This window comes from Sebastes umbrosus, chromosome 8 (genome assembly GCF_015220745.1).
Source record: "Sebastes umbrosus isolate fSebUmb1 chromosome 8, fSebUmb1.pri, whole genome shotgun sequence".
NCBI classification, from domain to species: Eukaryota; Metazoa; Chordata; class Actinopteri; order Perciformes; family Sebastidae; genus Sebastes; species Sebastes umbrosus.
The window spans coordinates 17,769,633-17,787,299 of record NC_051276.1 but is presented as its reverse complement, the minus strand read 5'-3'; the positions used below and the strand labels follow the sequence as shown (position 1 = coordinate 17,787,299).

Here is a 17,667-nt window from a genome sequence, read left to right as displayed (position 1 = left end):
GCATCTGCATAATTGCACACCTGTAAGAGTAAAATTATGTCTGCACGCAAACTTACTGTCCTACTTTCATTAGCTTAACATCTCCCAAATGGAGACCTGGGAGTTTATCCACTTGGATGCCTTTTGGAAAGCCAAAGAGTTCGCTTTGTGCTCGCTAAGGCATTGCTTTGTCTACATGTGTGTCAGGACCCAGGTCTATCTATGCCTGCTGCTTATGTACACAGCAGTGTGGTCTGCATTTAAGAAGACCCCTCTTAATACCCAGGGAGCAGTCCTTAATCTTAAAGTAGCTGGGAGGAAAGAGAAGCCGTGTTGAAACCTCCGAGTGAGCTCATTCACATCGCTGCTCAGAAAAAAATAAAATGGTTTTAGGGTCTGTAACATATTGCAGGCAATAAACGTGCAGCGCGATGTGCTGAGATGCACAGTGGTGTTCTGCAATGTGTCAAGACCGGGAGGTAGAATGAGAACTGAGCCGTAACTCATGCATTCAGTTTGTTTGCTTATTTGTTTAATCTGCACGGGGCCCTATTTTGTTTTGTCGGAGCAGCGTGGCACGGTATATGTTGCCCTATGACCAGGCCAATTAGTGTGATGTATGGTGGCCTCAACGTTGTGTATATCCAGCAGAAGAAATAAATCTGCATGCGTATGTTCCTCTCTCTCTCTCTCTCTCTCTTTTTCTTGCTCTCTCTGCGCTTCTAAATTTTGCCACTATCTTCCAGCGTGACAGCAAAATGCCAAGTCGCACCCTGTTTCTCATCCTGTATTAACTGTGAATGGGTGCTGCAGAGATGTATGTGATAAGTGAGACAGTTTTACTGTGACATTTAGGCTATTAGCATTTAAGGGTTGACAATGCAGAAGGCAGTGCTATCAATTATTGTCATCTTTTTTTACATTTTAAAGAAAGTGAATCACATGGGAAGTGTCACACCTTTAATTTGTCATATTTTTTTTATGTTTACTTGTTGAAACAAAATAACACCAAACATTTGGTGTAATGTGCCACAGGGATGTAAAATTAATCCTGCACTGTTTCCATTATGTGGAATGAACTTGTAACATTACTCAACACCCGCTGCTTTATGCTTATTAAAGCTCAGTGGGAGTGACTTGTTTAATCATATTACCCTTAATGTTCCATCACAGTAGGAGCTGTATTTCTGCTCTTCACTGTATTGTTCACGTTAGTAGGCTACGCCTTCCTCTTAACTTTAGATCGTTCGCATACATTATTCATTTGACATAATTAACATGGTGGAAAGAAAAAGAGCTCGACCTGTTTAAAACATTATTGCAGAGTATTTTCTCTGAAGCAGAGTGAGCCAGGTAAATGTGATGATGGAGCTATTGCATTTATTCTTGTTGTCCTGCATCTTGAGTTAATCTTAATTCGTTTTGAATCTCAACCCAATGGCGTTGTGTACTTTTCTAAATAATGGAGCATAATTGAATCCTAAAGTGTCAACATAAGTAACAGTTTGTGTGTTTACTGCCCTGGTATCCCTGCATCGTAAATTGTTTGCAACAAATGAGAACCTATTAAAAATTAACCCAAATGGAGCAGCCTGGATCTCAGAAGCTGCTGCGGCGTGCAAATTCTGTTTTGCTGAGGCAAGGTTGTGGACTTAGCCTTGTTGTTCAATATTCTGTGAATAATTGAAACTGACTTTTTGCACCCAGTGTCTTTATCCTAAATCCTCTGATGCCATCAAAAGAAGAAGATGCTGACTAGATTATGGATCTCTGACACTTCTCAACTGTCTTCCTCTGTGTTTATTTCCTCTCTCAGGTGGACTTACTTGTGCCTACGAAGGTCACAGGTATCATCACCCAGGGAGCTAAAGACTTTGGCCACGTCCAGTTTGTTGGCTCATACAAACTGGCGTACAGTAATGATGGAGAGCGGTGGAAAATATATCAAGATGAGAAACAGGGGAAGGACAAGGTAAGAATAAGAAGCTTTCACAGCCCATAATCACCACAATCAATCACAAATCACACAGTGTTAAGCCAAGTCTACCAACATATTAACTGACAAGACTGTTAATCAGACATCTTTATTGTCAAGTACACATAGTGAAAAATACTGTGGAATCATAAATGCCTGTCCATGGGAACTGTGTGTACTGAAGGTTTTGAATTATATATCACATCACGAAGGAAAGGTGCATTCTGGGTAGAGAGAGTTAACAGAAAAACAGGATAAGGAAGGACAGAAACCTGAAGCAGACAAAAACACAAAGCTGCAAATGTCAAAAGGTTTTTTCGTATTAAGTGTGAAAATGTCCATTTCAGGACTTGTCTGCTTCTCCTTTCCACTTCCCTTTAGCATCTCCTTATCTGCGGCTCAAACTGAGCTTGCCCGGTCTGTCCTACTGCCTCGCTCTGGTTTGGGATCAGATAAGACCGTGCTGTCAACCTGGCCTGACCGATGCTATGCTGAAAATCTTGTTTACGGCCCTTCAACAGAGTACATGTCCATTCCAATCGCCCACGACAACAGAGACGGAGCCGGGCTGCAGCAGCCTCTCTGCTGCTATCAGGAGAGCTGCAGGCACAGTGTTCCCGCTAAAGCTGAAGCTCCTTGTCTTTCAGAGACTGGTGGCAAGAGAGGTGGTGTTTACTTTCTCTCTCTCTGAGAGATAAGCCCAACTTCTTCTGCTTATTCATGCACTGGTGATGTGTTGACTATAGTAAATTAAGAAACTGAAATCTAATAGAATTTGTCCACACATTTTGCACAAAGCAAACACTGTAGATTTGCTTCAAATCACTCACAGTATTATAAACTGAGTCATGATAGATCTACAATATAGTCTAATGTATGATCCGTTCAGTTCTAATGTTTCCCAAACTTTTTTTCTGGGACCCACTTTTTAAAATTACAAACCATTACGACCCAATTCACAATAGGCCTTATATCTATAAATTGTGAGAAGAGCGAATTTGTCTGTAAATGAACGTTCCTGACCATTTTTACTGCCATGTCCGCATCACCTCACATTATCTTGAATAGGTGAACCAGTCATTTCAAAGAGATACGTTTGATAAATCCCAACTTCGTTTTGTGCACGTTATTGAAAACATATATGCATGTTAAAAACTTTATAAACAAAACCAAATATTTAGGCGATAACAGAATGTACGCTAGCCTTTCATATTAGATTCACTGTTATAAATTAGCTACAATTATCAGAACAATACAAACATTCAGGCTCCCTCACGTGGCTCAAAGGTGTACTGCAGATATAAATGTTAAATAAAACACTACGGAAGAAATTCTGCAAATTTATTTGGTGACCCCAATAAAATCTCCCGCGACCCAGTGGGTCTCGACCCAGTCTTTGGGAATGACTGGTCTAGGGTGTAATAATTATTTGTGGAAGACATTTTTATGAATAAATAACTGTGAATATGTATAAAATATTTCATCCAACAAAATCGTTAGAATGTGTAAAATGTGTTCCACTTCATTGAAAGGTTTGTTGTCGTGCATTAATATAGCATCAAACAACTATTTGCTATGTTAAGATATAGAGGAGTACTATCTACCTGAGCAGAGAACGAAGTCACTCTCCATCTGTGTGTGTTGTAATCCGTCCTGAGTGACAGCGTCGTCGCAGAAGCGAACCCTCCGGTTAACGCTGTTGCCTCTGTCAGCACTTTTGTTGTTGTTTGCACTGTTAGCGCTATTAGCACCGCCAACTCGCCATCGCCACATTGAGAGCCGTTGAGAGGCAATAAAAATGCTCCCAATCCCAATATTTGGCACCCTTACTTTGCCGCCATACTTGATTTCCTAACTCATCTGCAGTTCATGCCCTGCAGTCTGTGCACACACAAAAAGCATCAGCTATGATGTTGAGCTTTCTCGTAAAAACTGAGTCTGAGCAGTTTGTAGAGGTCATGTGGTAACTTCAAATGCCATTTCAAAATTAGATTTTCTTAAGGAAGGGCTGTTTATTTCGTTTGGCTCAGCGTGGTACACCTAAAGCTGAAATATGACAGCGCCTTGTTAAGGCAAATAACACCCCTCAATAGCCAGATGTCAATTTCTGCACTTATCCTTGTTGCGGAGCCAGTGTAGCAGCCAGTGCCTGGAAATGTTTTTCCATCAGTGCAGTTCACATTCCTTGCTTGAGGAGTTTATAATTTCAACACCCACGATGATCTTTGGATACGGGCCACTGCATGCTCAGCATGATTTTCACTCAAGCAATCTCAATACTGAGCACTGGATGACTTCCGAAAGGCCTGGCAAGCGTCGTCTGAGAGAGCGAAGGGAAGGAGTGAAAAGTACTTGTGATTTCTCAGAAACCTTTTTTCTGTTTATAATGTTTTATTTTTGAAATCTCATTTTCTGAAATAACTCAGTGGGGAGCAGCACTTTCGTCAAGCTACACGTGGATTTAAAAATATATTTAAACTTTATACGAGCCATTTCTGTAACCGTTGCCTCGTGTTGTTATTGCTTTATAAGTCGGAGCAAAACCGTAGATAGGCAGTCAATCTGAGTGTATGTGCTCTGTATTAGAGGGCAGGCGTGTTTAGCAAGGCTTCTGAGAATGTCAATCAGTTTGTCCCTCGACGGAGCCGAGAGGCTGCTCAGATGTATGATTCTTCAAGGTGTTTTCCCCCTTCAGTCAGCTGAAGCAGCCATTAATGCTAGAGGACACATTTGGCTGTTGGGCTCCCGAGGCTCCTCCTGCCACACCACAATGCTTGACTTGGCGGGGATATACTGTGTGTGTGTGTGTGTGTGTGTGTGTGTGTAATGTGAATGTCTGGTGTCTGGTTCGGGCACAGTGGTAGAGGCTTGTAAGTATTCTTCTCAGCTCCCCCCTCCAGCTCCTGTGTGGCAGAGGCTGCAGGCAGTTAGATCTAGATTGAGAGAGGAGGCTCCGTCAGAATACAGATGTTGTCAAAGCAGGGCACAGTGGCACGCACACACACACATACACACACATATACGTGACAGTATTCCTCTACAAAATCCATAGAGCGCCTTGTTTGCCTTTTCTGTACACACAAATGCCCAAATACCTGTGTACTGCACTTGTAACTGAGACAAGTAACAACATAGTGCATTGTTTAAACATAATTAATCCGGGATACATTCCATAATTATACATATTGGCTCGGCTGCATTCCCACGTGCACACACCTGGGTCACTACTGCCTAGTCCTGCACCACTGCTCTTTCCTGGTTGTCAATATTTGCACAGGCAGTTGATGGGGCCAATCAAGCACAGAAGTAATTGATTTATGTTTAATAGTGTTTCACTGAGGTGACACAGGGTTAATTAGCCATTAGAGCATTTAGTTCCCTCCCAGTCAGAGGGGAGCTGAATGTTAGATAGCTGTGAATACAATCATTTTAAGATTAACCACTAATAGACAGATTTTCTTCTCTACATGCACTTCAGCGTTAGAAAAACACATACCTACATTACATATTGCCGTCCTCTTAGAATAAGTATAGTTGTGCATTTCAGTTACAGTTCAGTAACAGCCTCTTCCGGGCCGACATGCTCCTCTTGACCTTTCAATGAAGACGTGGCTGAGTTTGTCTGGTATCAGGCAACATGAGGTCAGAGAGCGAAGTGAACTGAGCGTCCTGCTCCCGTTGACCTGTGCAGCAGGTTTAAATAATGGAGTATGGAGAGGCACCTTAGTAATACGGACCCGTGGCTTTACCAGCCTGGAAAATCAATAGTTGAGAGCAGAGTTGTGGCCCCTGGGTCAGTCGGAGGACACACACACACACAGAGGAATGTGGCCTATATGCTTGTGTCTCTGGATAAAGTAACTATAGGCCTCGGGGCGATGAAGTGAGAGTCTCAACCCGCTCCCGCATATTTGACTCAACATTAGATCTAAAAGAAAAAACACATTAGTTGGTTGTGCATGTTTAAGTCTGCTGTCTTGGATTTTTTTTCTTTCAGACTATGAGCAATGCTGTATGACTTTGGCAACAGAATCCAACTTAAACTAAGAGTTTAGAATGAAACTTTAGTTCCCAATAGTTCGCAGCTTGCAGAAATACTACCAGTCACCTCCACCAGTCAGCGGTTGGTGGCTCTTCCTCTATTGTCCTGATTCTGCTGCTGTATGCAGGTTGGCCACAGAGCAAGTTGGGCTTCAGCAGCAGCGGCTGCATCATTCATGCAAGTTAATGAAGTAATTCATAGTTAGAGTAATTTGATTCTGGTACCATTTACAGCAGCCATTCTGTAGGTTCTGCCTCTGTTCTTGAACTAACTCAACCAGTACACATGTGGATACCCAGTCACTGAAGTTTTATAGGACAAAACAAGAGCAGGAGTGTTGCAGTTTTCTAACTCTTAATTATTCACTTATCATAACTGATGGCTTGCAAATACATCAGTTTGGTACAATTTCAGTGACAAGAAATAACAGTCAAAATTTGATCGCCAGATCTGTACTTAAGTTACGCCACTTCCGGAGTTATTTCGCCCCAAACCACGATCTTTCCGAAACCTAACTAAGTAGTTTACTTGGCTAAACCTAACCAAGTCGTTTCCTAGGAAGACGGAAATTTATTTTGCAAAGACTGTATGCATGTAACAAGCGGAAATTGAGGAATCATTTTTTGTAAGATATCATACAAACTCTTGTATGGGAAAAATGAGAATACATTGACCTGCTGCAAAAGTCACAACACTTCTGACAACATTTGGAAAGGTTTTCCATTGAGGCATTGTGTTTGGCCATTTGCAAATAGATGATTAAATACAGTTGTGAAGCTTGCAACCCTTGCTAATATGGCAGCAACCACTGTTTAAAATGCTATTAGAAATGTCAGAGGATGGCAAAGGGTCATACAGCTGAGGTAATGGATCTACAGCCATTATTTACAGTAGAGTACCTCTTGTTTAGATATGTATAATTGTCTATGTCCGATGGTGAAGCAAAATGACAAAGTTGTTTACCAATATGTTGTTGTTGAGGATACATTCATCACCTTACTCATCCCATTTCTGTTCTTTCTTTCTAGCATTACAGTATTTGTCCTGTTGTTGTGATTCTTCACACATCCTGTTCCAGACAGTTTATTTTAGAGACACTGGCTCGACTGACACTGTGCAGGTCCCCAGACAGTCTAGGAGAGATTCTTGTCATATTTCAATCAGCTGCGGCTTTCATGGCCTTCCTGTCCTGCCTTTTATACTGTGCTATCATGTGCCCTGGTTGTCACATTACAGTTGTGGCAACACTCCTGGAAATGACACATTTCTCGCTTCCCGGTGTCAAATGTTGCAGTTCTGAAATACAATAAAAAGTGAAAAGAACACGTCAACACATAATGGTTTAAAAATTGGTAGAATTTTGTGCTCTGTGGTTGGTTTCAAAACTGTTGTCCTTCTCTCCAGGTTTATTATATAATTAATATACTGTATGTAAGCATGTGGAAATGCTTTGAACGTACTGAAACAGATGTGAGCCAGCACACACTGCTGCTGCTCTATCAACCGTGAAACGCCATTCTGCTCTAATGCGTACCGCAGATTTGATTTCTAGACATAAATGGTAATTTAGGGACAGGTTAAGGTTAGGTTGGTTAACAGTGAGTAAACAATATCATGTCTTGAGTAGTCTGGTACTCAGCTGGAGAAACCGAGACTGGCTCATACCATGAACTTAACACCGACATAGGTGACGAAAGAAATAATGTAACAATTTTTTTTTTTTTTCCAAGCTCATCTTGATCTAACAATTTACAACACAGATAGTAATAAATCATTGTCTGCCATTGAGGGGTTTCCTGTCAACAGTTTTACAGATGTTCTTTTATAATGGCTTTCTGGGCTGTTATTTCTTGCAGTGCCGTGGTTGGCTACTGGGGGAAACACTGGTAGCATTTATAGACTGTATATAAGAAGTGGACGTAGTCACCGTGACATCACCCATTAGTTTGTGGACTGCTGTTTTGAAGTCTCAAGTTCGGCATTTTGGCCGACGCCATATTGGGTTTTTGCAACCAAAAGTGACACGAGAGAGTGGAGCTAAGTACAACCGAACGCTGAATAAGACATTTTTAGGCTACCAAAAAGGTTATAATAAACTTTCATGTACTGAAAACACACTTCCAGACCGGACAACTCCCAGACAGGACAACGCCGTGGTAGCCATTCACAAGGTAGCCATGCCCTAAAGCATACCCTGCTTTATGGTCTATTTGACTCTAAATGGGACCATAATTTACTAAATGAACATGCTGTATTGAAGAAGACTTGGAACTAGTGATTGAGAGTAGTAGTAGGTTAATTTTCTCATAGACTTCTATACAATCAGACTTCTTTTTGCAACCAGAGGAGTCGCCCCCTGCTGGCTATTTGAAGGAATGCAAGTTTAACGCACTTCCCCATTGGCTTCACTTCTCAGACCAGGAGGTTGCATGGCAGACCCTGTAACGGAGTATCCAGCTCTATTAAAATCTGTTTTTTTAGTGTTTTAGTATGTGAGAATGTACAGTATGTGTATATTGTCTTATTGTGATGAGATGTTGTTGTTGTTGTTGTTGATGTTGCTACTGCGGCAAAACCAATTGCCCCTCTGGGACAAATAAAGGTCTTGAACTTGAACTTGAACTATGGAAACAATGGAATTCAGGATTCATAAACTCATCTAAAAGTCTTCTAAACTTAAGTCTATTTAAACACCGTGCTGATTTTCCTGGTCTACCCTAACAAGTTACGATTAGAAGTTTAGTTTATGTTCAAATGACCTCTTTAAATTGCATAAAAGTGATTATATTCAGTTACTCATTAACATTAATACATTCATTTAATTACCTCTCAAGCAGAAACATTTAAAAAAAATAATATTAAAGAACATATTAACGCATCTTAAGCACTATAAAGTGGATTTTAAGTTTATTGAAAGAAGCAGAGAACGCATAGAGAAAGCGGGAGAAATGACAGAGAGGGCAGGATGCCATGTGATGTAGTGTTTTTTGCTTGTCTGCAGATGCAAACCTTGTCTGAATGCAGTCTAAGCTCCGTGCTACAATATAGATGAGAAACACTGGGGAGAGAATGGGTTTCACTGCAGGAGGAAAAATGATGAAAAAGAATGTAGGATGAAAAGGTGACCTGCACTCGTTTGTGTTAGACATGTGAAATAAGGAAAGTAATGGAATTGTACACCTGTCACATGATTTCAGCTTTAGTCTGCAGTAAGAGTTACTCAGCAAAGCACCGCAAACGACAGAATAAAGAATAACATGAAAGCAGTCGTACGTATGACAACGCATGCGAGGAAGAGGAGGCAAAGGTTTGATATCTTGTCACATTATCGCATATTAATCAGGGACCATTATATCTCATATGTCCAGCTGGATAACTAAGAAAATCTATAACAGTATCTGTAAACCGTATGGTTCATGCTACAGCTTCTATAGAATATGAGCAATACTGTATCCTTATTTAAATCAATGCAATGATGTGCTTTATTGAGATTCACTAGCAACCACATTAAAAGCTTTAGTATAGCTTGTTTGTTTGAGCTTCATATTCTATCTTAAGAAAGTTAATTAAAAAGTAATGTTGAGTTTTTAAGAAATTAAAAAGTTAGAACTTCATGTTCATATTCACACATTTCACATTTGATGTTATTAAATTTGTCATTCAGTGAACCGTGTTAGTTAAAAACAAGATAAACACACTGACAACATTTAAGTAACAAGTTATATTTATATGTAATGTGCTGTACAGTGAAACTACTTCAAATTGTACAGATTATGGTCATAGTCGGGGACATTTTGAGGAGGAATCAATTTAACCTCTCAGCAAACCTATTATGGAAACTGTTTTATCAAATTAGGACTTTTTTGCTGATGTTTTTTAGAATGTGAGAAATTATTGCTGGAATGTGTCTTTCTTTTTGGCCGCTCCAAGTACCGATACTGTAACAGCATGAATAGGCGTGTATCAAAATTCAAGCGGTGGCTGGCTTGACTGGATTTTTGCACTTGACCGCAATGTTTTTTACGGTGCTGCTGCGCTATTCTGTCTTGTCTGTCCATGCACTGTCAGTGTGAAAACCGTAAATTGTGAGATGTGATTGTGCATGTAGAGCTAAAATGCACAGCTCAAAATTTACTTGCAATACTGATATCGTGGAATTGCAAGCTTTGGTTAAAAATACACAGCCCCATTTGTTTAACCACTTAAAGGAACGGTGTGTAACATCTCGGGGGATCTATTAGCAGAAATGGAATATAATATTCAATACTATACATAACTGTAAAATCACCTGAAGCTAAGAATCGTTGTGTTTTTGTTAGCTTAGAATGAGCCCTTCATATCTACATAGGGAGCGAGTCTTCTTCATGGAGTCCGCCATCTTGCTCTGCCATGTTTCTACAGTAGCCCAGAATGGACAAAGCAAACACTGGCTCTAGAGAGAGCCTTTCAAGTTTTTACGTAACCTGAAAGCCATCGTCTCTGACACGCTTGTGAAACTGCGGTAACGTAAGCCACAGAACCGTGGTACCTTCAGTCGCCGTCTGACTTCCGTTGCTCCTAAAGTAGTGTTATTATGGTAAGGATGGCCTCTGAGTGAGGCGAACAGCGCTACCACGGTTTTGCACTTGGCGGCTCACTTCAGTCACTCTGTCTTGGAAAGGGAGGAGTGAGCAGAGGGGTACTCAGTTGGTTGCAATCTGCAACCACACCACTAGATTTCTCCAAATCCTACACACTGTACCTTTAAGATGACACACTTAGGCCTTATTTACACATAAGGATTCAAGATAACAGGTTCTCTCTTACATATCATTACCCTGAAGCATGGTGGTTTGTTTGCGTTGAACATGCGATTTACATACTTTGCTTTGATTGGGCAGTTATTTTCTCATGTTGCCACTGTACCTAATGTTTCTTTTTTTTTTTTTTTAAATTTCCCAAATCCTTCATGTGATTTTTCATGCATGGCCATTGTTTCTCGCACTTGTTGTAATGCAACCTTCAAGACCATGTTTTGACTGTCTTAATCAGAACCAGCTCATACAGTATCATTATTTGAAAGAGAATTAGTTGAAGCTTTACTCTGTAAAGGTCAACCTCTGTCTCCAGCACCTGCTTGGATTTGGCCCACTGATTTTCCATTCCACACAACAGTGAGTCCCATTACATCCCAATTACACAGGCATAATCATGTCTGTTTAATTGAAATGATCATATCCTTCAATGAAGCAGTCCCTGTAGGTACATTTCTTCCTAATATACTTAATTCTAGTGTCTATTAAGCACACACCAACACAAAGCGTCTAATAATCAACAATAGAGCACACATCCCAGTATGGCAATTAGCTTATTTGTATCTGGTAGCTTGTTAACCCCTGAACTGTTCTTTCGAGGCTCATCTAAACGCTCTTAAATGTCATTGAATCGGTATAAAAGTGGTGCAGACACTGAAATCTCTCTCTTAACGGCTTGAATGTTTGTTTAGCTTAAATAACTGGATTTTCAGCACTTCAGCGAAGGATGTGCCGGTGGCTACATGGCTACATGATGAGAGTGTAGGTGTGTTGATTCAGGCTGCATATTAGTCTGAAGCACAATATGTTGTGAGTTGTACAGAGCCAATACTGGAGAAACACGGCTTTCCCTTTATAGCAACATTTCTGGCAACCACCAGAGCCTTTTATTTAACGCCAAGGTGAAAGATAAAAAAAATGTACGAGAAAATTGAAGGAAAACAAGACCATCAAGTATAAGGGGTGTGATAATAACACCACTCAGTAGAAGCAGGAAGAACAACAGTAGATGTCTGTCAGTAATTTTGGAGGTGAGACTTCCAGCTGTGCTGCTCTAAAAACGCACACTTTTCCACAGGGGGAACTGTTGATGTGCTCACATGTGTGGTAATAAAAGAACCAAGAATAGGACTGAATTATTGGCAGTGTTTGGATTGAAGCTGTGATTGGCTGCACTTCATTCAGTAGCTGTTCGGGCAAGAGACCTTGAAGGTAATAGCCTGGAGAAATCAGGCGAGAAATGCACCATGAATGTTCTGCACCTGCTTGGTAATAAAGCATTACATTTGGTTTCTGTGGTTTTTCCACTGAAGATATTTTTCCACAACATGTTGACTTCTAAAGCATTTGATTACCACGTTTCAAGCCTTAAAAGCCTTCAAATATTGTAGCACCATTAAAATTCTTTCTTGGTGTCAAGCAGACCAAAACTTGACTATAGTTTCTGGCTTTAAAAGATAATAATTCCTCCATGCTGCTGTCTTTATAGGTATTCCAAGGGAACTTCGACAACGACACACACCGAAAGAACGTGATAGATCCACCCATCTACGCTCGGCTCATCCGGATCCTTCCCTGGTCATGGTACGGCAGGATCACTTTGCGTGCAGAAGTACTCGGATGCACAGAGGAAGAGTGAAGTCCTTTCTTCCATTTTTCTTGCCATTGTCCCCTGTCCCCTTGGTATACTGGAGTATCCCACCCAGTATTTCAAAAATAAACTGTGCAACCTGTAAAAAGAAATCAATTTCCAATGGATTTTTCAAGAATACGTGTTTGGTTGTGGTGGGTTGCTGTTTGTTCTTTTTGTACAATAATTTAAAAACCTGCCCTTGATCCACTTTTGTCTTTCAGTTTCCTCTTTAAAGCGTGATCTTTGTCTTTTTATTCTTCTCAAGATTCACCATCCTGTTTGGAATGAACTTCTGTAATATATATATGGGCGGGGTGGGGTGGAGTCGGAGAGGGGCTCTCGCTGTGGTTTTAACTTGTTGCCATGGAAGCTATTGTACAGTGTCACTTTTTAACAAAGATGTGAAATCTGTCTGCCGTGCTTCATTGGACATAATTAACCAACTTCATACCATAACTAAACTGTCTGAAATACCATGTAGGGATCACACGTTATCACATTATCAGATATATTTTTACTTTGATTACGCCACTTCCTCAAGCCATGCTTTTACCCTAATGGACACTGGCATTACTACATCAATCAAAACACTATTAATGCTCTTGTATTATATGTAAAAGACTAAGAAATTGCATGGTGCGTGAATTATAAATGTATATTATGACAAATCATTTAAAACCTCCAGCCCTGAGAGCAATGGCTTTGATTTAGGGACCTATTTTTATGTGCATTTTTAAATAGTTCTGAAACATTACAACACACTGCAAAAGCTTACTGAAGATAAACAAATATGTGAGACAATAAAGAAGCACTGCAGTTAACCGTGGCGCTGCAGCACTGACACTGAGGCTTGTAGGCTGTCTCTAGTTGAATCGTCTTAATGCTCTCATAAGGAGTTCCATTTTTTTTATTTGTATTTGATTACTGCTACACTTTTTCTAAGATATTTGGACTTATTGTTTGTGCTCGTTCTTTTTTGTATTTATTTAGATATATCTGTCACAGCTGTCAGATGCATAAAATCCGTATTTAATGTCTTTGTGTTGTCTTGGAGATCTAAGTTGTGTCAATTACAAAGCTCAGGATAGATGTCATTCATAATAATAATAACCCACAAATGTATCATTTTTGGCCACCTATTTAAAGATTTCTCTGTATTATTATTTAAAGAAAAAGTCAAATGAGAGAGAGCAATTATTTAAATCATGTCCGTATATGCATAATTCAAATATTGAAAGCAGTCTTTTATTTTCTTGAATCCCTTTGTGATAAATGATAATTGTTAATTAATTTCTTCTTCTTCTTTTCAAAAGAGAGCAAATGTCCAAGATTAATAATATATTAATATATGCCATTATCTCAAACCTACAATGATGAAGAACTGTGGTAACAGTACAGAGCTCTAAATTAAATATGGACAGCCTCTTTATTTCAGGGGATCTGATCTTTATTATCATGCTGGATGAGAAATTATATAGTAATGAAATGTTGAAGAGCTTGTGGGTATTTTCACATAAGATGACAGCAGCTCTCTTGCGTGTTCAGATGGTTCCAGGGAGCTAAAAATATTTAGACGCGTTAAGGTTACCGGGGATAAAGATGCCGTTATGCCAACATATTCTATTTATGCAGTTTTCGCTGTATGGGTTTCTGCTGTTGGCTGCATCCTGCAGTAAATGAACAGTGGTGCTTGGCTGGTTAAATAAATGGAAGTAAACAAGTACCCGAGGTATCTTAGCAGTGTCAAACCTTACAGCTCCATTCTACACGGCTTAAAAATAGGCCTGGATTACTCTCGTGGTTCACACTCTTGACTAGTTTTCCCAAAGCTCTTGAGTGCAAGCATAAGAGCTGAAGGGAGCTACTTTTATGCTCCGTGTTTCACTTAAGACTCGCCAGCTTTCAGTCACTTAACTATCCAATCATTTCATATTGTAAGAATACAATGTATTTGTTGTGAGATTGCAGCTCAGTCTGAAAGAGACAGTAAGGAGAACCTTATTTAAATGTAATGCACCAGTCTCTCCAAATAATTTTGGTTGCTAGAGTGCCACTTTTTATTTTCATCACTTTATATTCAATGAGTGAAAATGCATTGGAATCAAACATTTTTTAAAGCACAGCAAGAAAAATACCAATACAAATATGTCGGTGCTTACTTTATATTGTCATTCCATCATGTTGTTGTAGTTGACAAGTAACAGTAAAAACAAAACAAAAACATATTTTGATTGTTATCTGGATAATTGGAACTGAGTATTGCCAATTGTATTCTGGTTTGGCAAATTACAATAGGATACCTTGGTGAAGTTTACTCGTGTTATGTTGCCAAACTCGATTTGTACTTCAATGTAAGTTACACTGAAATACTTTGCTGTAGATTACCAATATGTGAAAATACAGTAGTTATTGGTGTGAATAAGTGACTGTCATTCCTTAGGTTCATGGACACAGGATAAGCATAAACAGATTATGTTTATTGTCATATAACTATCTTGGCCAGCATCTGCTCTGATTGATGTTTGTAGTCAGCTTCCTGTCAGCAGGCCTGCTGCAAAGCTTTGAGGAAGTTTGCATGACGTACGAGTTCGAACGGTACAAGTATAACAAAGATGTCCACAGGCACATTATGTTCTCGCATATCATAAAGATCTAATAGCCTTTACTTTGTGCTTGCCATCGATTGTCTTGTGCATTGTAAAACCTCATCTCACAGGTTCAAAAGTGGAGCTGAGTGGAAACTCATCCTGTCTTTGTATTTCTGTGTCCGCTGTTCACATATTATTTCTTACCTCGTCAGTCTGAGTGTCAATCACTATCTAGAAAACGTACCTATTATAATGCTGGTTAGGTTCAAGCCTGCAGAGGAGAGGGAGAAACTGTGTACAGTCAAAAAAGATGTTGCTTCAAACAAAAGCTCTTTCAGTTTGACAAATAAAAACATATCTGTGAAAATGACGTGGTTGCTTTGCTTTCTTTAAATGTCTCATCACTTTTTTCTGTTTATCTCTTGATACACGATGTATTATATATTCCACCTCCGTTATTCTCAGTCTCCACCGCAGCACTTAGTCACTCATCTTGACGAGCTGAGAGGTCCATAACGGTGTAGAGATGTTCATACAGCCCAGATGAAGGAAATTAGCAATATTAACCTTTGGTTTTGAAGTCTATTTGCATTGTGTTTATTTTGCTTTTGACTGCCTTTTTCTGCTGTTGTTATAAAAGTTACAGTTGCCATTAATTATATGCTTCTCTTACATATGTATCTTCTCCCATGCCATGCACCCCAACAACTCTGACAATGGCAGATAGCTGTGCACACTGTGGCTTTATTCCTAGAATAAATGTCGAAATGTCTTAGGAGTCATCGCATGAATTGTGCACTGACCAGTTTCTCATAAATAAAAGTGAGCTAAGATGTATTCCGGCTTTACCAGGCTACAGTAAGTTTTTTTTGTCAGCTGATCTTTTAAATAGTATCTGACTTGCCGATCAACTTTATAAAGGAATTAAAGGAATTGTTTGCCTGCTTGCTTTCTTGCCGAGACTTAGATCAGAAAATCAATGGGTGGATAAGCAGGAATTGGACAGTGACATTTCCTGATCTCTGATTAGAGGGTGTTAATATTCTTATTTCTATTTTATTTCATGACATAGATAAGTCCCATTTGATTTAAATCAGTAGATGGTGTAGTGATCCATTTCCAACCCATGAAATGCATTTTTTTTAAATACATTTGGTGAGAAATGTCAATATTAACAAGATGTGTTTTATCACAGTACAGTCATATCATTTAGTTTAGAGCTCAAAAAACATGTTGGAGTGTGCAGTACTTCTTTAGATATTGTCTGCACATACAGTATGTTTTGTCATTTTGAGTTGCTTAATAAGTAATTTTTGTGTTTATTTCTTAGTTTTAACAGTGCTAGAAGTGGTGCCGGTCGTGCTGCTCATCATGATGCCAGAAGAACAAAATGATTGCACCCTTAGAGACTCTCTGCTGTGATGTGCTACATCTTCCCTTACTGTTAGCGTACTCTTATTGTTCTCAAGGGTAACCAGGACTTGTTTTGTGTCAGTGTTATGTGGTAATTCAGCAACAATCAGATCACAAGTAGATGAAAATTTAGTCCTGATAACATTTTAAGTTTCTAAATACGATTGTTAGTTTGATGAGTAGAAGGGAACACGTACACCACTTGCTTTGTCTCCTTTGTGGTGCAGGGAATCAATTTCCCTGAATGCCCAATTTCAAAGATAAAATTGAATTTCCGCACACACACTCTGCGTTGATTTATTTAAAAAGATTCAATGTTTCAGTCACAAGGTCCTTTCTCAAGACATCAACAACCATAAAGTGACACAGTGTGCAGTGATATGTCAGTTTGATGAGTGACCCATCAAGTCCAAACAGCTCTACAGTAACTACTAAACAGCAGCTCTACTGCAACAGATAGACATTACATATCCCAACTATTACTCAACATAATTGGGAAGTTTAATAGTAATTGTATTAGTATGAATATACTGTAGCTTTGGATTTTAATTACTTAGATAAAGATCTTCTTGCAAAAGAGTCTGTTGGCTTTGCACTGCTTGGCCCTCTACTGCTCCATCAAGCTTGGCTCAATGTCAACACGGTTCTCCCACATTAAGCTGCTTCCATTGATTTTCTTTGTCCTGCCATTGCCAGTTTCTGGGTCTCAAATGAGTTCTCACAGTTGTGGCAGGGGATTCCCAGTGTGAGTCGCAGGGCCAACACAGCAGAGGCGGCGGCGGATGGCTGAAATGTCCAGTAATGATTTTGTTATCAAAGTGTCAGTGCAAGGGGGAGGTAATTGCCTCATAACTCAGGTGAGTGAAGCTACTTGGCAATTAAAAGCTGATTAAAAAACAATCGGTTTAGTCTGGTTGTCCTTTCCATTAAAGCTTGATCAGTAAAAATTCTACATTCAGTGACCACTTTTTGGTGGTCTTTGGGGAGGATTGTTCCCTGTTTAAATGGATGTTTCCTGTGAGGTATTTTTACCTGAAGCAAATCAATACAGAACATAAGGTGTTTGCACATAGATTTTTTTTTGTCTAGCAATGGACTCAACGCTTTGAGTGCAAGCGATCTACTAATGTTGTGTCTTCTATACATTTTGGAACTTCTTATCTAAGTTTGCAGCAACATTTCACAAGTAAAATATTTCCTCCAGCTGCAATGATGTCAATTCTAAAAGAAATACTGTATTGTTA

At 39.5% G+C, this 17,667-nt stretch overlaps 1 protein-coding gene across 5 annotated transcripts in view; it reads left to right on the top strand.

Moving 5' to 3' along the window:
- LOC119492795 (EGF-like repeat and discoidin I-like domain-containing protein 3) overlaps nt 1–15,380 on the top strand; it is a 126,127-nt gene extending 110,747 nt beyond the window's left edge. For 3 of the 5 annotated variants that reach the window (XM_037777549.1, XM_037777548.1, XM_037777552.1), the window contains 2 exons: nt 1,796–1,951; nt 2,302–2,718. In XM_037777549.1, the coding sequence (XP_037633477.1) occupies nt 1,796–1,951; nt 2,302–2,652 (507 nt within the window). In that variant the 3' untranslated portion in view covers nt 2,653–2,718. Of the gene's footprint in view, nt 1–1,795; nt 1,952–2,301; nt 2,719–12,278 lie in introns of those variants that run through there. The other 2 variants (XM_037777550.1, XM_037777553.1) reach the window with 2 other exon arrangements.
- The last annotated feature ends 2,287 nt before the right edge of the window (nt 15,381–17,667 follow it).